This window comes from Microcaecilia unicolor, chromosome 11 (assembly GCF_901765095.1).
Source record: "Microcaecilia unicolor chromosome 11, aMicUni1.1, whole genome shotgun sequence".
In the NCBI taxonomy this organism is placed as follows: Eukaryota; Metazoa; Chordata; class Amphibia; order Gymnophiona; family Siphonopidae; genus Microcaecilia; species Microcaecilia unicolor.
The window spans coordinates 177,616,826-177,640,099 of NC_044041.1; the positions used below are offsets into that span (position 1 = coordinate 177,616,826).

Below are 23,274 nucleotides of genomic sequence, written 5' to 3' on the forward strand. Positions count from 1 at the left end.
TAAGCACCTGCCTGGAGTTACCCTACGGCCACTTAGAGGGTCTAGCTCCAGCACAGCATAGGTCTGCCTGCACCTGTCACTTGTGGGCTACACTACTACTCTTCCCACCGACTGGGTCATCACTGCCTCTGTGCGAGTCTCCCGCTCTCAAATTATCCCCAATCATTTCTAGGTTACTGAGGCCACACTCCCAGTGGTCCAACAGTTCCCAGAAAACACTCACAGAACCAACACACAAACCACCAGAATTCTTTATCAGTCCTGACAGCAGAGTAAACAAACTAAACAGGTTTATTGTCAGAACTTGAACAGTGAAACAGAAAAAGTGCAATCAGCAAACCAATAACAGGTAACTGAAATATGGATCAATTATAACACTAACAAAGCATCTGTATACTAATTAATTACTACCTGGGAAGATCAGGACATATAACTGTTTACCGAACCTCAGCAAATTGAAAAACCTAATAATCTCACTGTTCATGAAATGTGTTGGTGTATTATTTGTCATATGAAGATTGTTGTCTGTTGTATTCTGTTGTTTTTTATTACATATGTTTTTTTGTTACCCGCTTTGGGTAAAGGTGGGATACAAGTATAAAAATAAATAATAGGACTACTATGAAACAATATCTAAAATATACACATTTAACAGCATGGAAGAACATTCATTAACATAGACATGATATGGTGTCAGCATAATATCAATGAAACACCTAATAAGCATGCTTTAGAACATTCAAATAACATAGATATGATAGTAACATAGTTTCTCCGAGGACAAGCAGGCTGCTTGTTCTCACGACTGGGTTGACGTCCGCGGCAGCCCCCACCAACCGGAAGAAGCTTCGCGGGACGGTCGGCACGCAGGGCACGCCCACCGCGCATGCGCGGCCGTCTTCCCGCCCGTGCGCGACCGCTCCCGCCAGTTACTTTTTTTCCGCGACTGGAGAGAGTTGTGCAATTGCCTCTCTCTCCGTTCAGCCGCCGGATTTTTTCGACCGCGTTTACGCGGATCGTTGCTTTGGATTCCCGTTCGGTTCCTCTTTCTTTTCTTTCTTTGTATTGTTAAAAAAAAAAAAAAAAAAGATTTTCGCGCGTGTGGAGCACGCGCTCCCCTTTTCCCTCGCTTCCAGCGGGGACGCCTCGTTGCGGCCTAGTGGCCGCTCGGTCGGCTAGTTTTTTCGTGGTGTGATTTTAGCCACCATTGCCGACTTTGACTTCGCCGACGCGATTTTTCCGTCGATGTCCTCGAAGGTCCCGAGTGGATTTAAAAAGTGTGGTCGCTGCGGCCGGCCGATCTCGCAGACCGACACCCACGCTTGGTGCCTCCAGTGCCTCGGGCCGGAGCACAATCTCAAGTCGTGCGCGCTGTGTCTCGGTCTCCGGAAACGGACTCAGGTTGCGAGGCAAGTTCTGCGGGACCGTCTTTTTGGAACTTGCGCCGGCCCCTCGACGTCGACCTCGACGGCATCGGTATCGAAGGCCGGGTCTTCGGTACCGGTATCGATGCCCGAGACATCGGCACCGATGGCAGCGACCCCAGGAGAACAGGTCCCGTCGGCCCGCCGGACCGCCGGTGAGAGTGGGGTTGAGAGGCCGCGTGGGCAGTCGGCCCCGGTCACTCCCTCAGCTCGTGAGCCACGGGACCGAACCCTGTCGGACCCGGTACCTCGAGACCGAGGGGGATCGACCTCCTCCTCCTCCATGCCCTCCGGCGCCGGTGACGTGCACCGGAAAAAAGATAAGAAGCGCCGTCACCGGGAGCCCTCGGTGCACCCTGAAGAGGAGTCGACGCCGAAGCGTCATCGCAGAGAGGAGAGATCTCCGTCGGTGGTGGAGGTACCGACGCGTCGGGGTTCCGGCACCTCGGTGCCGTCTCCTGGCCCCCAGCAGCTTCTGGCACCGACACCCTTACCGGCCCCACCGCCTTTCCCGGCAGCGGGCCTGGACGAGTGCCTCAGAGCCATCCTTCCGGGGATCCTGGAAGGGCTGATGCGCCAGGCTGTGCCGGCGTCGGGGGTGCTTGCGCCCCCGGCGCCGATGACTGTGGCGCCGGCGAGCTCTAGCCCGGCGCCGGGGCTGTCGACACCGCCGCCGCTTGCGGTGCCGGTCTCGACCGCCACGCAGGTGGAGTCCCCGTCGACGTCGATGGAGGGAGCTCCGTCCCCGCCGGCGCGGGAGTCCACCGCTCGACGACACCGAGACCTCGGTGCCTCGACGTCGAGCCGGGCCCGGTACCGGACTCAGCTACATGAGCTAATGTCCGATACCGAGGATGAGGACTCGTGGGGGGAAGAGGAGGACCCGAGATATTTCTCCTCAGAGGAGTCTACGGGCCTTCCCTCGGACCCCCACGCCGTCACCGGAGAGGAAGCTCTCACCTCCTGAGAGTCTCTCCTTTGCCTCCTTTGTGCGGGATATGTCTATAAGCATTCCCTTTCCCGTGGTCTCTGTGGAAGAGCCGAGGGCCGAGATGCTCGAGGTCCTCGACTATCCATCACCACCTAGAGAGTCCTCCACGGTACCGCTGCACAATGTCCTGAAGGAGACGCTGCTTCGGAACTGGGTGCGACCACTAACTAACCCCACCATTCCCAAGAAAGCAGAGTCCCAGTACAGGATCCACTCTGACCCAGAGCTCATGCGGCCCCCAGTTGCCCCATGACTCAGCGGTCGTGGATTCTGCTCTCAAGAGGGCACGGAGTTCGAGGGATACCGCCTCGGCGCCCCCGGGGCGGGAGTCTCGCACTCTGGACTCATTTGGGAGGAAGGCCCTACCAATCCTCCATGCTCGTGACCCGCATCCAATCTTACCTGCTCTATATGAGCATCCACATGCGGACCCATGTGCAACAGCTGGCGGACCTGGTCGATAAGCTCCCGCCGGAGCAGTCCAGGCCATATCAGGAGGTGGTCAGGCAGCTGAAGGCGTGCAGAAAGTTCCTGTCCAGGGGGATTTTTGACACCTGTGACGTGGCATCTCGTGCTGCGGCCCAAGGTATAGTGATGCGCAGGCTCTCATGGCTGCGTGCCTCTGACCATGGACAACCGCACCCAGCAGAGACTGGCTGACGTCCCTTGCGGGGGGATAATATTTTTGGCGAGAAGGTCGAGCAGATGGTTGACCAACTGCATCAGCGGGAAACCGCTCTCGACAAGCTCTCCCACCGGGCGCCTTCAGCACCCGCCCCGCGCGTGGGCGGGCGTTTTTTCCCCGGGCTCGGCAGGCTGCACCCTATTCTTTTGCGAAAGCGTAGGTACAGCCTGCCGGGCCCGAAGGCCTCGTCAGGCACAGGGACAGCCCCAGCGCGCTCGTTCCCGTCAACAGCGTGCGCCTAAGCAGCCCCCTGCGCCTCCACAGCAAAAGCCGGGGACGGGCTTTTGACTGGATCCACGGGAACATAGCCGCCCTACAAGTGTCCGTACCGGAACGACCTGCCGGTCGGAGGGAGGTAAAATTCTTTCACCAAAGGTGGCCTCTCATAACCTCCGACCAGTGGGTTCTCCAAATAGTGCGGTGCGGATACGCCCTGAATTTGACCTCCCTGCCTCCAAATTGTCCTCCGGGAGCTCAGTCTTTCAGCTCCCATCACAAGCAGGTACTTGCAGAGGAACTCTCCGCCCTTCTCAGCGCCAATGCGGTCGAGCCCGTACCACCCGGGCAGGAAGGGCAGGGATTCTATTCCAGGTACTTCCTTGTGGAAAAGAAAACAGGGGGGATGCGTCCCATCCTAGACCTGAGAGGCCTGAACAAATTCCTGGTCAAAGAAAAGTTCAGGATGCTTTCCTTGGGCACCTTCTGCCAATGATTCAGAAAAACGATTGGCTATGTTCCCTGGATTTAAAGGACGCATACACTCACATCCCGATACTGCCAGCTCACAGACAGTATCTCAGATTCCGCCTGGGCGCACGGCACTTTCAGTATGTGTGCTGCCCTTTGGGCTCGCCTCTGCCCCACGAGTGTTTACAAAGTGCCTCGTGGTGGTAGCGGCCTACCTACGCAAGCTGGGAGTGCACGTGTTCCCATATCTCGACGATTGGCTGGTCAAGAACACCTCGGAGGCAGGAGCCCTCCGGTCCATGCAGTGCACTATTCAACTTCTGGAGCTGCTGGGGTTTGTGATAAATTACCCAAAGTCCCATCTCCAGCCAACTCAGTCTCTGGAATTCATAGGAGCGCTGCTGAATTCCCAGACGGTTCAGGCCTACCTTCCCGAAGCGAGGGCCACCAATCTCTTGGCCCTGGCTTCGCAGACCAGAGCGTCTCAGCAGATCACAGCTCGGCAGATGTTGAGACTTCTGGGTCATATGGCCTCCACAGTTCATGTGACTCCCATGGCTCGTCTTCACATGAGATCTGCTCAATGGACCCTAGCTTCCCAGTGGTTCCAAGCCACCGGGAATCTAGAGGATGTCATCCGCCTCTCCACCAGTTGCCGCACTTCACTGCTCTGGTGGACCATACGGACCAATTTGACCCTGGGACGTCCATTCCAAATTCCGCAGCCCTCGAAAGTGCTGGACGACGGATGCATCCCGCCTGGGGTGGGGAGCCCATGTCGATGGGCTTCACACCCAGGGTCTGTGGTCCCTCCAGGAAAAGGATCTGCAGATCAAACCTCCTGGAGCTCCCGAGCGATCTGGAACGCACTGAAGGCTTTCAGAGATCGGCTTTCCTGCCAAATTATCCAAATTCGGACAGACAATCAGGTTGCAATGTATTACGTCAACAAGCAGGGGGGCACCGGATCTCGCCCCCTGTGTCAGGAAAGCCGTCGGTATGTGGCGTTGGGCGTGTCGGTTCGGCATGCTTCTCCAAGCCACGTACCTGGCAGGCGTAAACAACAGTCTGGCCGACAGACTGAGCAGAGTCATGCAACCGCACGAGTGGTCGCTCCATTCCCAGAGTGGTACGCAAGATCTTCCGAGAGTGGGGCACCCCCTCGGTGGATCTTTTCGCCTCTCAGACCAACCACAAGCTGCCTCTGTTCTGTTCCAGGCTTCAGACACACGGCAGGCTAGCGTCAGATGCCTTTCTCCTTCATTGGGGGACCGGCCTCCTGTATGCTTATCCTCCCATAACCTTGGTGGGGAAGACCTTACTGAAGCTCAAGCAAGACCGCGGCACCCATGATTCTGATAGCGCCCTTTTGGCCCCGTCAGATCTGGTTCCCTCTTCTTCTGGAGTTGTCCTCCGAAGAACCGTGGAGATTGGAGTGTTTTTCCGACTCTCATTTCGCAGAACGACGGAGCGTTGCTGCACCCCAACCTTCAATCCCTGGCTCTCACGGCCTGGATGTTGAGGGCGTAGACTTCGCTGCGTTGGGTCTGTCTGAGGGTGTCTCCCGGGTCTTGCTTGCCTCTAGGAAGGATTCCACTAAAAAGAGTTACTTTTTCAAGTGGAGGAGGTTTGTCGTTTGGTGTGAGAGCAAGGCCCTAGAACCTCGTTCTTGCCCTGCACAGAACCTGCTTGAATACCTTCTGCACTTATCAGAGTCTGGCCTCAAGACCAACTCAGTAAGGAATCACCTTAGTGCGATTAGTGCTTACCATTATCGTGTGGAAGGTAAAGCCATCTCTGGAGAGCCTTTAGTCGTTCGATTCATGAGAGGTTTGCTTTTGTCAAAGCCCCCTATCAAGCCTCCTACTGTGTCATGGGATCTCAACGTCCGTCCTCACCCAGCTGATGAAACCTCCTTTTGAGCCACTGAATACCTGCCATCTGAAGTACTTGACCTGGAAGGTCATTTTCCTTGGTGGCAGTTACTTCAGCTCGTAGGGTCAGTGAGCTTCAAGCCCTGGTAGCTCATGCTCCATATACCAAATTTCATCACAACAGAGTAGTGCTCCGCACCCACCCAAAGTTCCTGCCGAAGGTGGTGTCGGAGTTCCATCTTAACCAGTCAATTGTCTTGCCAACATTCTTCCCCAGGCCGCATACCCGCCCTGCTGAACGTCAGTTGCACACATTGGACTGCAAGAGAGCATTGGCCTTCTACTTGGAGCGGACACAGCCCAACAGACAGTCCGCCCAATTGTTTATTCTTTCGACCCTAACAGGCTAGGGGTCGCTGTCGGGAAAACGCACCATCTCCAATTGGCTAGCAGACTGCATTTCTTCACTTACGCCCAGGCTGGGCTGACTCTTGAGGGTCATGTCACGGCTCATAGTGTCAGAGCCATGGCAGCGTCGGTGGCCCACTTGAAGGTCAGCCACTATTGAAGAGATCTGCAAGGCTGCGACGTGGTCATCTGTCCACACATTCACATCTCATTACCTGCCTCCAGCAGGATACCCGACGCGACAGTCGGTTCGGGCAGTCGGTGCTGCAGAATCTGTTTGGGGTGTAAATCCAACTCCACCCTCCAGGACCCGAATTTATTCTGGTCAGGCTGCACTCTCAGTTAGTTGTTCTTCGTAGGTCAATTTCTGTTGTTCCCTCGCCGTTGCGAGGATTCAATTGACCTGGGTTTTTGTTTTGAGTGAGCCTGAGAGCTAGGGATACCCCAGTCGTGGAAACAAGCAGCCTGCTTGTCCTCGGAGAAAGGGTATGATACATACCTGTAGCAGTTGTTCTCCGAGGACAGCAGGCTGATTGTTCTCACCTACCCTCCCTCCTCCCCTTTGGAGTTGTGTGTTTCAATCTTTTTGCTAGTCATTCAACTGGCGGGAGCGGTCGCGCACGGGGCGGGAAGACCGGCCGCGCATGCGCGGTGGGCGTGCCCTGCGTGCCGACCGTCCCGCGAAGCTTCTTCCGGTTGGTGGGGGCTGCCGCGGACGTCAACCCAGTCGTGAGAACAATCAGCCTGCTGTCCTCGGAGAACAACTGCTACAGGTATGTATCATACCCTAACACAGTCAATGATGATAGATAAAGACCTGAACGGTCCATCCAGTCTGCCCAACATTCACACATAATCAATTCATGATTAAACCAACAATGAATGTGATATAAGGTACTTGATCATGGTCTTTCTTTGCCATTTCTAAGATCGTATTGGACATTATCAAACCCTTCTACCCTAACCCAATTTGACTGTATCTTATCTTCTCTATCCCATTATAACATCTTTTGTACTTGTCCCCTACCGGACTTGGCGAATGCCTTTATGGTATTATGTAAGCCACATTGAGCCTGCAAATATGTGGGGAAATGTGGGATACAAATGTAACAAATAAATAAATAAATTTCTCAGACATACACTGTAGAAGTCCGCACAGCACTGTCCTTATGTTCTAAATATTGGAGTTGCTGTTGAAGCCCATTCCATAAGTACATAAGTACATAAGTAATGCCACACTGGGAAAAGACCAAGGGTCCATCGAGCCCAGCATCTTGTCCACGACAGCGGCCAATCCAGGCCAAGGACACCTGGCGAGCTTCCCAAACGTACAAACATTCTATACATGTTATTCCTGGAATTGTGGATTCCAGCCTATCCAAATACGTCTTGTCATTTTTTGGGACACAGACCATGAAAGTCTGCATGGCACTGTCCTCGAGTTCCAGCTACTGAAGTTGCTGTTGAAGCCCTTTCCAGCCCATCCTAAACCATATACGGGACACAGACCATACAAGTCTGTTCCTAATGCTTTTCTACATTACAGCTTACTATGTAGACGAGGGGCCAAGTGCAGAAATATAGATGGGGACAAGATGGGTGGTACAGAGTCAGTTGCGATAAACAGATGGGTGGCTAAACTCAAGGCAAGTTCATTGTACAGTTAAACTGGTCTAAGTTACAGTGTGTGTAGCAAGCTAGTCCAGGTGCGGAATGAATGCATAGTCAGTCATCCTATGTATTAAAGACTTGGGAGAAGAGCCAGGCTTTCAACTGGACAGATAGATATAAGAACAGAAGGCTGCATGGCCAGATAGCGGTATAGTTTTGAAGAACAGTTTGTTAGACAGACAGAGAAGGGGCAAGAGATGGAAGAGAGAGAGAGAAGAATGGGCAGAAGGCCATTTTTTCCACAGGATGAATCTCTAACATTACAATACTTACTGTCTAATAGAACCAGTGCCAGGTCACTCTCCAGTTGGATAACTTGCACAGGACCTGATTCAGAATTCCCTAGGAAGAGGAATTTAGTGAGTTAGTGCAGTATAATTTACCCCAGCCTTCCTTCTCACATTTCTGAATCAGTTTTGCTGCAGTCAGACATAGAGACGACACTGGATTTAGCTCCAAGAGACACAAGAATGCATATCTCATACACACCTTGTACACATCATTCAGTCGAACACACACCTTACTAATATTACTACTATAATAAAACTCACCCTCAACGTTCTGAGGACACTGATGTCAGTGAAGCCAAGCCCTGACTTCCTTCAAAAAGATTCGAAGGTTCGTGGTGGTGAAGCCACCAAAATCGCTCCGGGGCCCCACCCTCGAGGGCGGAGCAATGGCAGAACAACGAAGGGGTTGGCAGGGAGGGAGGCGGGTGGGGGGTGGGAAATCGCTCCGGGCCCCGCCCTCGCGTCAAACATCATGAAGTTGGGGGCGGAGCAATGGCAGAACAACGAAGGGGTTGGCCAGGGAGGGAGGGGTGTTGGCGACGAAAACCTTGCTAGCGCCCGTTTCATTTGCTCTGAAACGGGCCTCTTTTACTAGTATGTACATAAATGGCATCTAGTGTGCCCCACATACCCTGAAAACCCCTCTCTGCTAACACCCCCCACCCCCCCCCGGGATCATAGTAACACAGTACATAACAGCAGATAAAGACATGCATTGTCCATCCAGTCTGCCCAACAAGGTAACCAGAGCTACACCCACCACTCCTTGCAGGTTTTACTTCTTCATGAATGAACACTAGTTTCACAACCGGGGTAGTTTATGCCAAAATATCATAACATCATGCCAATAGTCTGAAGAATAGTTTTATTATTATGGTCTCAGCAAGGTCTTATTCATTATTGATAACACCAGAAATCCAATCATATTGCTAATTAACAGCATTTTATTCTCTAGTTTCAACCTTAACATGTCTTCCCCTGTCCCATAGACATACACACAGTGGTACGCTAGGAATTTTTAACAACGAATTCTCTCTCCGGGCGTAGCCAGCCCTGCAATTTGGCAGGGGGGGCCAAGGGTAGACTGGGGGGGCAATGCATTCCTCTCTCCCCCCTCCCCCCCTCGTGCAGGCATGTTAGGCATTATGCATGCATCTGTCCCCAAATCGCATATCGTTGCCCAGCTGGTGTAGACTTCCCCTCACCAGCGTGTAAATCTGTGAACCAGGATGTTGCAGAGTTCAGGTTGATGATTCTGAATTTCACAGCAGTACTGGCAGAAAGGACTTTACTGACGCCGATGCACACCAAGGGGTACTCCTCCTTTGGGACAACCAACATCTCAAAAACAATCAGGGGGTTTGGTAGTGGGAAGTCAAAGTGCTAAAAAAACAAGAGTGGATAAAGAATTGATCAAGTAATCAATCTTTCAATCAAGTGAATAATTAAAGATGGGTCATAAAATCGCAATCAGTCAAAATGATGCTCATAATCCAAATATTTCCCAGAGGATGGGGCTCACTGAATCAAGAGCACCAGCCCTCAATCTAATTATCCAATAAATCCTGCTAGGTGGGAAACACCCAAATTAAAGGCAATTTTTCAGGTTGTAATCTCTGATCACAATTTTTCCACCCATCTATATAAATGAGGTAATGAGGTGGTCATGAGCATGGGAACAAGGCAGAGGTTTCTCAGACACTCTTCTCCGCAAGTAATTGACTGAAGTAAACCTGTCTCCTTGGGCTGGTCTAGCTGGTGGCAACCACAGCATCCCATCACCTGAGGCATGCAGGTGTCCCTTCTGTTCACCACCAGACACAAGCTTCATATGCTTAAGATAGATAGATAGATAGATAGATAGATAGATAGATAGATAGATAGATAGATAGATAGATAGATAGATATAAAACACTAACAAACACACAGACACACAAACACAAGAAAGCACTTGCTGCGCAGCCATTTCGGGGAGAGCCCATTGAGGTGGCAGTAAGGGCTCCAGTGCTAACCCAGCGATAACCATTCAGCTCGTGGCACTGCCCGTTTACCACTGGGTACAATCCGGCGCTACGAAAATATATTTTTGAAGCAGCAGATATGACCCAGGGGCGTAGCCAGACACCTAATTTTGGGTGGGCCTGGGCCCAGGATGGGTGGGCAGAATAACTTTGCCCTGTCCCACAAGTAATTTGGTCTCTCCCTCTCTCGCCTGCATGCCATTTGGTCTCTCAAACATCCTCCCTCCCTCTCTCCCTCCCTCGCATGCAGCAACTAATACACACTGCTCATGTTGGCCCCACAGCCTTTCCTCTGATGCAACTTCCTGTTTCCGCATAGGTGGGAATACATCAGCAGGAAGGCTGTGGGGCTGGTCCGAATAGTATGTATCAGACGCTGCTTGCTGCAGGCGAAGATCTGCTATTTACAAGGTATGCAGGAGGGACATTTGTTGGGAGTTTTTGGCTGGGATCCCTGACAGCCACATCATAGGTGTGCTGCTACTGGGTGGGCCTGAGCCCAAAGTGGGTGGGCCTGGGCCCATCCAGGCCCACCCGGCTACACCACTGCGGCGCACTAGGGGTAGGAACTACCGCCGGGCTGCTTCGGTAGCCTGGCAGTACTTTCTGTTCAGCGAGCCGTAAGCCCGCATTGGGCTTACCGCCACTTAGTAAAAGGAGCCCTATGTATGGTGTCTAGAAAATCCATGGAGAAAACATTTCCACCTAAGCGTATTCTATAAGGGGTGCCTATATTTAGGCGCGGTATATAGAATACGCTTAATTGCTATCCTAGTGCCTAAAACTACACGCCTCCATTTGCACCAACAAAAATGTGGCGTAAATCACTGCACGTAGATTTAGGCGCGTTGGGTCATATTCTACAACCACGCATATAAATTTTTGAACGCCCACAAAACTCTCATTTCTCTGCCCATAACCAAGCCCCTTTTTGCCTGCATGCATTAGAATTTAGGCGCAGTGCATTAAAGAATATGTTGAGCAAGTTATGCTTGTAATTTCTAATTATTGCCAATTTAGTGCTCATTATTGCTTAAGTGCTGTTAACAACGCTGATTGGTCAATGAACGCTTGGTGGAACGTTGTTTGTCTGGTTCGGAAGTATGAGGAAGTTGTTGCAATTAAGCTGCAAAGACTTCGACAGTTTAAAAAAGTGTGGGCTCCCCTAGGTGTTTTTTGTTGATTGTGCATGTGTGTATTTAATTGGGTCTCAGTTGTTGGAGGGTCATATCCTGTGGGGGGAATAGTTTTAGTATTTTGTATTTAGTTAAAACAATAAAAAAAATTGAACAAGCTGCAGGATTGGGGTAGGTTTGTTTGTTTTTGCTCTATTTTGACTGTTTTGTTATTCAAATCCTATATAATAAAACTCACCCTCAACGTTCTGAGGACACTGACGTCACTGTCAGGTCCTCTGGGCACTTCCTTCCGGTTCGAAGCCTTCATGGTGGTGAAGCCACCGAAAACACTGTGTTGGGGCCCTGCCCTCGCGTCAAACGTGATGACGTCGAGGGCGGAGCAATGTCAGCAGATTGAAGGTGGCGTGCCGAGGTCCGCAACAATGGCGGACGAACGCCGACGGGGTGAGTAGGGAGGGGGGGAGGTCCGGAAGGAAACCGTGCTAGCGCCCGTTTCATTGCCGCAAGAAACGGGCATGTTTTACTAGTTTTACAATAAAAATTTACAGATTAAAAAAAAATTTGAACAAGCAAAATTGCCCACCCTTCCTGCAAGCAAAAGCATGTGCTGATGTTACTTTGAGTGTACGTGGATCTCAGGATCTATTGTTTTGCTTTGACTGCAGCTGTTCTTTGCTGCTCCCCCTCCTCCAGAAGCTGCCACCCTAGGCAACTCCCTAGTCTTGCCTAATGGTTGGGCCGACCCTGGTAAGGATACAGATACACACATGCATCCGCCTACATGTAGACACAGTTATACACAGTTAACTCACATAGATGTGGGTGCTGAAACCCCAAAATAGAAATCAAAAATAAAAAGAAAGTATGTGGGGGAGGGAATGGATTAGGGTTACCATATGTCCGGGTTTACAAGGACATGTCCTCTTTTTGAGGACACCGCAGGGCGCCGTTTGTCTGGGTTTGCGGGCAAGCTGGCTTGTGGGTGGGCAGGCTGGCTGTTCAGCAGGCAGGTGGGCAGGCCTCAGCAAGACTTCCACAGAAGTCTTGCAAGGTCACCGCTGGAACTCTTGGCAGCCATTTTGAAGCAGCGCTGGCAGTGAGAGGTCAGTGGCAGAGCCGGGCAGGAAAGAGGGGACTCTTTTCTTTCCCAAAGAGACCACTAGACCACCAGGCACGATAAGTTATGGAAGGAGAAGGGATGTGGATAGAATCATGCATATGGGTAGGTGGGTGGTGGAGGGAGGTTGGAAAAAAGATTGTGGAAGGGACATACAGATTGGGGGGGAGAGGGAGGGAAAAGAGGGAAATGCATAGAAGGGGATGGAGAGAACAGGAGAGGGGGATATGCTGCTCATGGATGGGAGGGAAAAGAACGGAGGATATGCTCATGAAATGTACATTTCTAAGCATTTCATGTGCATGTCATGTACTGTTGCTTTACCAGTATTTTCGCTGCTTACAGAATTTGGCTTTCTTGGGGGGGGGGGGGGGGGGGGGTCAAGGTGACACTGTGGCACAGGGGTGTGGTGAGGGCTGGGGCATGACAGGGGGTGTGGTGGGGCAGGGCTGGGACAGGCTTAATATTATTTTATGTCCTCTTTTTTGTCACGGCAAATATGGTAACCCTAGGATGGATCTGACAGGTCGGGTACAGGTCATCTCTTCCGGCTTCCTACCTTTACTAACATGAATTTCTGCATGGGCTCATACCACTGCATGAGGATCACACCAGCCTCTAGTGCCCCACATAGGAACTGGCAACCAGTCTGAGAGTTCTGTGCTGTGAAAGGACAAGAGAATGTCAGACCCCTGTATACAGCACCACACAAAATAAGAAACCATACCATACCCAGCCCCCCCCCCCCCACCCCCAGCCTCCTGACCCTAGTCCCAGCCTGAGAATTCTATACAGTGAATCACAACTAACTCCCCAGCCTTAGCCCAGGACCCAGTGAAGAATTCTTAGATAGAGCAGAAGCAGTGCAGAGGTGGAAGAGGGAGCACTGGCGAAGGTCCCCTACTCACCCACACAGCACTGCCGGCAGCCCTTGGTGTCAGGAACCTTACTGGAGATGGCATTCTTCCTGTCAAAGTATTAATCAGAGAAATGAACCTAGAGGTGTGCTTAAGGAGGATGAGGGCTCCTTTCTTCCTACAAAAGCTCCCCTCAACCCCGTGAGTGTCCCCCCCAAAAGTGTAGGGATGGGCCCCTTCCTCCAACCTTCAGGTAGTACACCTTGAGGGGACAGTCTCTTAGCTCATACATACAAATAGACAACAGAGATAGTGATACACAGACACCATACATACCAAGATACACAAACTTACACAACACACACACGGATGGACACACAACAAACACATGTATATACAGACACCCTCATACGTCTTATCACCCTTTTCCCAACCCTGGACATGGGACCTACCTGAAGAGCAACTGCTTTAGGCAACCCTCTCCCCCACCTTTCAAGGCTGTGTACATGCAGACTGACTTAAAACTACAGTGTGGTGCTTTCCCTGCTCCCAGTGCAGTCATCCTTGTCCACCTAGGGCTGGCTGAAGGGTATGTGATGCCCAGGTTAACCTTGAGCTGTACACAACCCCCCCCCCCCCCCCCACACACACACACACCAATGTCCAGCATCTCCCCTTCCCTCCCTATCCATCCCACCAGGTGCCCAGCATCTCCCCTTTCTTCCCTATCCATCCCACCAGGTGCCCAAATCGCCACTTGTCCTCTCTACACCCCCTCACCAAGTGCCCAGCATCCCCTTTCTACCCTCTTCCATCAGGTGCCCAGCATCTCCCTTTCTCCTCTACCCCACCCATGTAGTCCAGCATCTCTCCTTCCCTCCCTATCCATCCCATCAGGTGCCCAGCATCTCCCCTTGTCCTCTATACCCACCCCCTCCCACCAAGTGCCCAGCATCCCCTTTCTACCTTCCACCAAGTGCCCAACATCTCCCCTTCTCCTCTCTACCTTCCCCCACCAACTGCCCAGCATCTCCCCTTCTCTCACCAGGTGTACAGCATTTTCCTTCCCTTCCCTTCTCTACCACTCCAAGGTGCCCAGCTTCTCCCCTTCTCTTCCTCTCACCCCCCCTCCATGTCTGACATCTCTCCCACACCGTCCCTGTCCTTTGCTACCCCCTGCCTTCCTACCTCTGCCTGGCTACCCTGGAGTCCTATAAAGTGATATGCATGGTGCAGAACCTCTGAACGCAAGTGCTCACTGAAGCTTTGCTGCCCTCTGTTCCCTCCAGTAGGACATCAGAAGGGAGTGGGAACCAGTAGAGTTTCAGTGCCCCATGCACACTACTTTACAGAGCTTCAGAGCAGCTATACAGAGGCAGAGTAGTGGTGGTGGAGGAGGGACAGGAGCAGGCCCTCTCCTGCCATGTTGCTGCCCCCCCTAAAAAAAAAACTCTCCCGCCCCAGGGAGATGTCTGGTCCACTTAGTGAAAGGGCAGGACCGTTGCCCACCCAGCACACGCATGCTTTCCCTCTTCCTTTCCACCCCAGAAGCAGGACATACCTGGGTAGCAGTCTGTGCGTGGAGATGTGTATGACAGATTTGTGTTCCTTCTTTGCCTGCTCATACAACCCCATGAGACTGTGAGAATACAACTGAGACACTTTGCCTGATAAAACAAGAGACTGAGTAAAGTCAGAGGGTCTGGGGAGCCACCAGAAAGTCCTCTCCTGCACCTCTGTGAGCCGTCTAAACCACGCTCCATTACTGGAACCAGTTTTTCAATACGATTGAGGGGAGTTGGGGAGAAGTTCCTAAACTTAAAATTACCCCTCATTGGACACAGCAAAGGCGTTTTCTCAGTACCGAGGATGCTTGAGCAGTCACTGGGCTGGCAGCTATGCTCTCCATCCGCAAGAAATTTGTAGCTTCCCTACTTTAATTTCATATCTACTCCTTTGCTATTATGAGGTAAATCCCAAGTCCATATTTAATACTCCCGCCTTCCTCCCTCATCTAAACCAGATTACTCACCTGAGATGGACATTAGTATGTTACTAATCGAATATACCCAAGTCGTCCTGCCAGGAAACAACTGTGAGAAAGAGGGAGAGAAAAAAGAGGGGGAAGGGTATTTTTAACTTTGTTCTCAGGATGGGGAGCTGGAAATTATCTATGGTAAAAACATCTGTCATTAGTCTTGGTCAAGATAAAAACAGAGTGAAACGTGTGTCAGTCTGTGTCTCTGGAAAAGTGGAGATGGCAGACATAGTAGGCCACAGACCAGGGCCACCCATCCTGCTTAGAAATCTTTTGGTTCTAGGTGGCCTTTGTCAGCCAGCCATTTTCAAACCCAACGATGAGACACTCATGGAAGATGAATCTCAACCGTCAAACAACCCTGTTTTATGTTTAATTAGTGTCCTGGGTATGAAGAGAGTGTTCTATGAAGTGTTATTGGAAGAAAGCAGCAAGATATCGAACATCACCAGCATCATTTTTAGACGTAGCTTCATACCAACATACATCCAACTAAAGACTCCTGAGGAAGGCCTTTGCGGGCCGAAACACGACTCATGTCGAGTCTTTGGATATTCCAATAAAAGTGTTATTTTGGACATTGTCTGCTGCCCTTTCCTTTGTCACCCTTGATCTGACTGTTTCGTCTGAAGAGAGTGTGGCATCCAGGAGCTTGCTGGGACTCTCCTTGATACAAACCCAATAAACTTTACCAAAACAAAACAAACAAAAAATCCCCTATGCAACAGAAAGATTAAAACTACACAAACTCCAGAGCACGTTACTTTGGATGGAGTCTCTCTAAATGTGTGAAGTTCACCAGAATAGTTCAAGGTCCCTAAGCTCAGGCCTGGCTGTTTAAGCTTCCTGGCCAGGAGTGTCCCAGCTGGAGAGACAGGCCTGGGGTACAGATGGCAGGATTTCTAAAACACTGGAACTGCAGCGCCTTCACAGCAGGCCTCTCTCACCAGTTCTAGGGTGGCTTCTTGTTCATTGCGGTTCAATATAAAAATCCCTTCCTCCGCTCCCAGGATTAAATGCGGGTCTGAAAAAGAAGCTTCACATTACCATCTCATATCAAGATTCCCCCATACTAATATTCGGCAGTCTCCTTCACTGCTTCCCTTCACATACTAATGCTCTACTACACCTGTATCTCCACACATACACTGATACTCCCAAACATTTAGGGAGCAATTTTCAGATTTTCTGCAGAGACTGCCAGCCTGGGAACAGAGATCTGAAAAATCAGATTTCCACACACACATTCACTCTCATGACCTTTCCCTGCTCCTAGGGTTACCATATATCCGGTTTTACCCAGACATGTCCTCTGTTAGAGGACATTGTGGGGCATCTGGATGGTTTTGCCAGCCAGCCCATTTGTCCGAGTTTGCAGGCAGATGGGCAGGCTGGTGGGTGGACAGGCCTCAGGGAGGGGCATAATTGAACGAAAACGCCTATCTCCATGGGCGTTTATCTCCGAGAACGGGTCAGTGAAGGGGCGGACCGAACCGTATTTTCGAAAAAAATAGACGCCCATGTTTTATTCAACAATGTGTGAGCTGGGCGTTTTGTTTTTCAGCGATAATAGAAAATGAAAGCGCCCAGCTCAAAAACGAATAAATCCAAGACATTTATTCGTGGGAGGGGCCAGGATTCGTAGTGCACTGGTCCCCCTCACATGCCAGGACATCAACCGGGCACCCTAGGGGGCACTTTTACAAAACCAAAAAAAAAGGTCAAAGAGCTCCCAGGTGCATAGCACCCTTCCCTTGTGTGTTGAGCCCCCCAAATCCCCCTCAAAACCCACTGCCCACAAGTCTACACCATTACTATAGCCCTAAGGGGTGAAGGGGGGCACCTACATGTGGGTACAGTGGGTTTGGGGGGGTTGGACGACTAATAAGCATTAAGCAGCACAATTGTAACAGGTAGGGGGGGATGGGCCTGGGTCCACCTGCCTGAAGTCCACTGCACCCCCTAACAACTCCTCCAGTGACCTGCATACTGCTGCCAGGGAGCTGGGTATGACATTTGAGGGTGAAAATAAAAATGAGTGAAACATCATTTTTTTGTGGTGGGAGGGGGTTAGGTACCACTGGGGGAGTCAGGGGAGGTCATCCCCGATTCCCTCCAGTGGTCATCTGGTCATTTAGGGCACTTTTTGGGGCCTTATTCGTGAAAAAACAGGGTCCAGGAAAAGTGTCCTAAATTCTAGCTAAAAACGCATACTTTCTTCCCATTATCGCTGAAATGCGCCCATCTTTGTTCGGCAGATAACCACGCCCCAGTTCCACCTTCGCCACACCTCTGACACGCCCCCATAAACTTTGTCCGCATCCGCGACGGAGTGCAGTTGAAAACGCCCAAAAATCGGCTTTCGATTATACCGCTTTATTCGTTTTTGTGAGATAAACGTCCATCTCCCGATTTAGGTCGGAACTTGGGCGTTTTTCTCGTTCGATTATAAGCTGGAGGGTGTCCTATCCTCCCCTCCCATCCTTTACCTGATTATTGTGCCCTGGTGGCCTCTACGGGGCAAGGAGGAGCCCCCTCTTTCCTGCCCAGTGCGGCTGCATATCTGTCTTGCTCCCAGCACCGCTTCAAAATGGCTGCTGAGAGTTCAAGCGGTGGCCTTGCAAGACTTCTGCCACTAGACCACCAGGGCACTATAATAAGATACAGGAGGGGAGGAGGGGGATGTGAATGGAGTCATGTGGGTGGAGGGAGGCTGGAAAAATGATTGGGAAGGGAATATACATGAGGGGAGAGAGAAGGAATCTGGCTTTCTTGGGGGCTCAAGGTGACAGGGGGTGGGGTGGGGTTGTACGGGGGTGTGACAGGGAGCATGGTGATATGTTATGTCCTCTTTTTTCTCACGCCAAATATGGTAACCCTACCTGCTCCTCTAGAAATGATTCCTCTGCTGTTGGACAAACAGCACATGTAATTTTCTGCACAGAGTTTGACAATCTTAAAAAGTTAAACACATGTAAAATGATTTAAAATTCCCCCCCCCTCCCCCCAATGCTCATTTCTGGGACAGGAAAGGCCAAAATAACCCTGGGCAGAAGACTGAGAAACCCATGTTACCTTTGGTGCCAGGGTGTGTCCAAGGAGTAGTGGAGGTGATTTTTAATGGGCAGCCATTAAACACTTTCTTAAAGAGAGAGCCAACCTGTGAAAGAAATTGTGCACAGAACACAGGTTTATGTATCTGGCAACTGAACATAAACTTTGCCTTCCCCTCCTTCCAACTCCCACGTATCTGAAGACCGTTATGTTACATAAAAAGAAAACCACAGACAGGGCAGAAAAGGATCTCAAGATGGACCCAATCTATCCACTACCTCCAGCGAGGGTCCGCCGGATCAAACCACCCCAGCAAGAACTGTATCTGACCTGCCCTTAAAAGTGCCCCACAATTATTTTTGGTGGGATGAACCCATTATTTGCCAGAAATTTCTCCTCTGTGGATAAACCCTTCCAGCACTCTACTACCTAACTTGTTAAAAAAATTCTTTCTTATATCAAACCCAACCCCGGGATGGGAATGAAGATACAGCATTTCGCACTCACTTGCATTCTCATGGGAGCAGGTTTTTTGCAATCAGCAGGAACCTAAAAAAGAACAAATGCCTATCAGAAGACCAGCATCACACTGTGACTAGCATCACACTGCAACACCCCAAAGGGACTCCAAACCAGTATCACATTGCAACACTCCACAGGATCTCTAAACCAGCATCACACTGCGACACTCTACAGGGTCTCCAAACCAGCATCACACTGCGACACTCTACAGGGTCTCCAAATGACTGTCACACCACAACATCTCCTGCAAGGTCTCCAAACCAAACCAGCATCACAACGCAATACTCCGCAGATCTCCAAACTAACATCACACTCTGACACTCCACAGGATTTTCAAATGAGGGTCATGCCAGTGATGCCACATCTTCTGCAAGGTCTCCAAAGCAGCATCACACGACAATATTCCACAAAGTCTCCAAACAAATGTCATACCATGACAAGACATTCTGCAAGGTCTCCAAATGACATTCACACCATGACACTTTGCAGGGTCTCCAAACCAGTACCACACTGCGACACTCTACAGGGTCTCCAAATGACTGTCACACCACAACATCTCCTACAAGGTCTCCAAACCAAACCAGCATCACAACGCAATACTCCGCAGATCTCCAAACTAACATCACACTCTGACACTCCACAGGATCTTCAAATGAGTGTCATGCCACAACATCTTCTGCAAGGTCTCCAAAGCAGCGTCACACCACAATATTCCACAAGGTCTCCAAACCAATGTCATACCATGACATTCTGCAAGGTCTCCAAATGACATTCATACCATGACACTCTACAGGGTCTCCAACCAGCATCACACTGCGACACTCTACAGGGTCTCCAAATGACTGTCACACCACAACATCTCCTGCAAGGTCTCCAAACCAAACCAGCATCACAACGCAATACTCCGCAGATCTCCAAACTAACATCACACTCTGACACTCCACAGGATCTTCAAATGAGTGTCATGCCACAACATCTTCTGCAAGGTCTCCAAAGCAGCGTCACACCACAATATTCCACAAGGTCTCCAAACCAATGTCATACCATGACATTCTGCAAGGTCTCCAAATGACATTCATACCATGACACTCTACAGGGTCTCCAAACCAGCATCACACTGCGACACTCTACAGGGTCTCCAAATGACTGTCACACCACAACATCTCCTGCAAGGTCTCCAAACCAAACCAGCATCACAACGCAATACTCCGCAGATCTCCAAACTAACATCACACTCTGACACTCCACAGGATCTTCAAATGAGTGTCATGCCACAACATCTTCTGCAAGGTCTCCAAAGCAGCGTCACACCACAATATTCCACAAGGTCTCCAAACCAATGTCATACCATGACATTCTGCAAGGTCTCCAAATGACATTCATACCATGACACTCTACAGGGTCTCCAAACCAGCATCACACTGCGACACTCTACAGGGTCTCCAAATGACTGTCACACCACAACATCTCCTGCAAGGTCTCCAAACCAAACCAGCATCACAACGCAATACTCCGCAGATCTCCAAACTAACATCACACTCTGACAATCCACAGGATCTTCAAATGAGTGTCATGCCACAACATCTCCTGCAAGGTCTCCAAACCAAACCAGCATCACAACGCAATACTCCGCAGATCTCCAAACTAACATCACACTCTGACACTCCACAGGATCTTCAAATGAGTGTCATGCCACAACATTTTCTGCAAGGTCTCCAAAGCAGCGTCACACCACAATATTCCACAAGGTCTCCAAACCAATGTCATACCATGACATTCTGCAAGGTCTCCAAATGACATTCATACCATGACACTCTACAGGGTCTCCAAACCAGCATCACACTGCGACACTCTACAGGGTCTCCAATGACTGTCACACCACAACATCTCCTGCAAGGTCTCCAAACCAAACCAGCATCACAACGCAATACTCCGCAGATCTCCAAACTAACATCACACTCTGACACTCCACAGGATCTTCAAATGAGTGTCATGCCACAACATCTTCTGCAAGGTCTCCAAAGCAGCGTCACACCACAATATTCCACAAGGTCTCCAAACCAATGTCATACCATGACATTCTGCAAGGTCTCCAAATGACATTCATACCATGACACTCTACAGGGTCTCCAAACCAGCATCACACTGCGACACTCTACAGGGTCTCCAAATGACTGTCACACCACAACATCTCCTGCAAGGTCTCCAAACCAAACCAGCATCACAACGCAATACTCCGCAGATCTCCAAACTAACATCACACTCTGACACTCCACAGGATCTTCAAATGAGTGTCATGCCACAACATCTTCTGCAAGGTCTCCAAGCAGCGTCACACCACAATATTCCACAAGGTCTCCAAACCAATGTCATACCATGACATTCTGCAAGGTCTCCAAATGACATTCATACCATGACACTCTACAGGGTCTCCAAACCAGCATCACACTGCGACACTCTACCAGGGTCTCCAAATGACTGTCACACCACAACATCTCCTGCAAGGTCTCCAAACCAAACCAGCATCACAACGCAATACTCCGCAGATCTCCAAACTAACATCACACTCTGACACTCCACAGGATCTTCAAATGAGTGTCATGCCACAACATCTCCTGCAAGGTCTCCAAACCAAACCAGCATCACAACGCAATACTCCGCAGATCTCCAAACTAACATCACACTCTGACACTCCACAGGATCTTCAAATGAGTGTCATGCCACAACATCTTCTGCAAGGTCTCCAAAGCAGCGTCACACCACAATATTCCACAAGGTCTCCAAACCAATGTCATACCATGACATTCTGCAAGGTCTCCAAATGACATTCATACCATGACACTTTGCAGGGTCTCCAAACCAGTACCACACTGTGACACTGCACAGGATCTCAACAGGGAACAGTACTACTTTAATCGTTTAGTTGAGGAACATGGGAGACGGAGGTGTTCGGTTTTATATTAAAACTAGTACAAAAGCCCCGTTTCTGATGGGGGGCAGACTCAAGAAAAATGTCAGGAAGTATTTTTTCATGGAGAGAGTAGTGGATGCTTGGAATGCCCTCCCGCAGGAGGTGGTGGAAATGAAAATGGTAACGGAATTCAAACATGCGTGGGATAAGCATAAAGGAATCCTGTGCAGAAGGAATGAATCCTCAGGAGCTTAGTCGAGATCGGGAGGCGGGGCTGGTGGTTGGGAGGCGGGGATAGTGCTGGGCAGACTTATACGGTCTGTGCCAGAGCCGGTGGTGGGAAGCGGGACTGGTGGTTGGGAGGCAGGGATAGTGCTGGGCAGACTTATACGGTCTGTGCCAGAGCCGGTGGTGGGAGGTGGGGATAGTGCTGGGCAGACTTATACAGTCTGTGCCAGAGCCGGTGGTGAGAGGCGGGGCTGGTGGTTGGGAGGCGGGGATAGTGCTGGGCAGACTTATACGGTCTGTGCCAGAGCCGGTGATTGGGAGGTGGGGCTGGTGGTTGGGAGGCGGGGATAGTGCGGGGCAGACTTATACGGTCTGTGCCCTGAAGAGCACAGGTACAAATCAATGTAGGGTATACACAAAAAGCAGCAAATATGAGTTATCTTGTTGGGCAGACTGGATGGACCGTGCAGGTCTTTTTCTGCCGTCATCTACTATGTTACTATGTTACTATGATGCAAATGAAACGGGGGCTAGCAAGGTTTTCTTCTGTGTGAATGTGGGAGTGTGTGTGTCCCTGCCCTCTCTCCCTTCCCCTGTGCTGTCTGTCCTCTCTGTCCCCTCCCCCCTCGGAGTCGAGTCCTTCAGTGTTAAGTTTCCTGCTGTGCTGTGTTTATGTTACAGAGATAGTGAGGGCTTCTGCCCTCTCCCCCCTCTGAGTCCTTCACTGTTACTGAGAGAGCGATTTGATTTCCTGCTTTGCTGTGTTTTCCTTCACTGTTTGTGTTACAGAGAGAGCGAGGGCGGGGCAGACACTCATGGGGAAACCGGATATCTCTCCCCCTTCACACTTCCGGCTGGAGGCTTCATTTAGAACGTTGGTGGTGCCTTTTATATAGAGAGATTTCTATGTGCATCTACCCGAAGTGAAGAAACCACAGTTGGACAGACTGAATGGGCCATTTTGGTCTTTATCTGCTGTTATTTGCTATATTATGTTATATAGCCTCTCTAAGTCATTACATGGTTCCCCATCTGCTTCTCTACATTCTCCTACCTGTTCTCTTCAGGGCTGGCCCTAGCAATTGCAGGGCTCTGTGTAGACCAGTTTGGCAGTACATATAGATTAAACCAAAGAGATAAGATTAAGCAGGGAAGGTTTCCCATAGACCCTGTGCTTATCTGCACAAAATAGAAACATAGAAACATGATGGCAGATAAAGGTCAAATGGCCCATCCAGTCTACCCATCCTTCATAACCACTTCCTTTTCCTAAGGGATCCCACATGCTTGTCCCACGCTTTCTTAAATTTTGACACAGTCCTCGTCTCCACGACCTCAACCTGGAGGCCATTCCATG

At 50.4% G+C, this 23,274-nt stretch overlaps 1 protein-coding gene across 1 annotated transcript in view; it reads right to left on the reverse strand.

The window, feature by feature from the left end:
• MAP4K1 (mitogen-activated protein kinase kinase kinase kinase 1) overlaps positions 1–23,274 on the reverse strand; it is a 136,967-nt gene that overhangs the window by 8,247 nt on the left and 105,446 nt on the right. Inside the window, 9 exon segments of the mRNA XM_030218380.1 lie at positions 8,014–8,082; positions 9,236–9,413; positions 12,867–12,970; positions 13,216–13,274; positions 14,726–14,831; positions 15,197–15,257; positions 16,150–16,226; positions 18,278–18,362; positions 18,764–18,805. Coding sequence (XP_030074240.1) covers positions 8,014–8,082; positions 9,236–9,413; positions 12,867–12,970; positions 13,216–13,274; positions 14,726–14,831; positions 15,197–15,257; positions 16,150–16,226; positions 18,278–18,362; positions 18,764–18,805 — 781 coding nt within the window.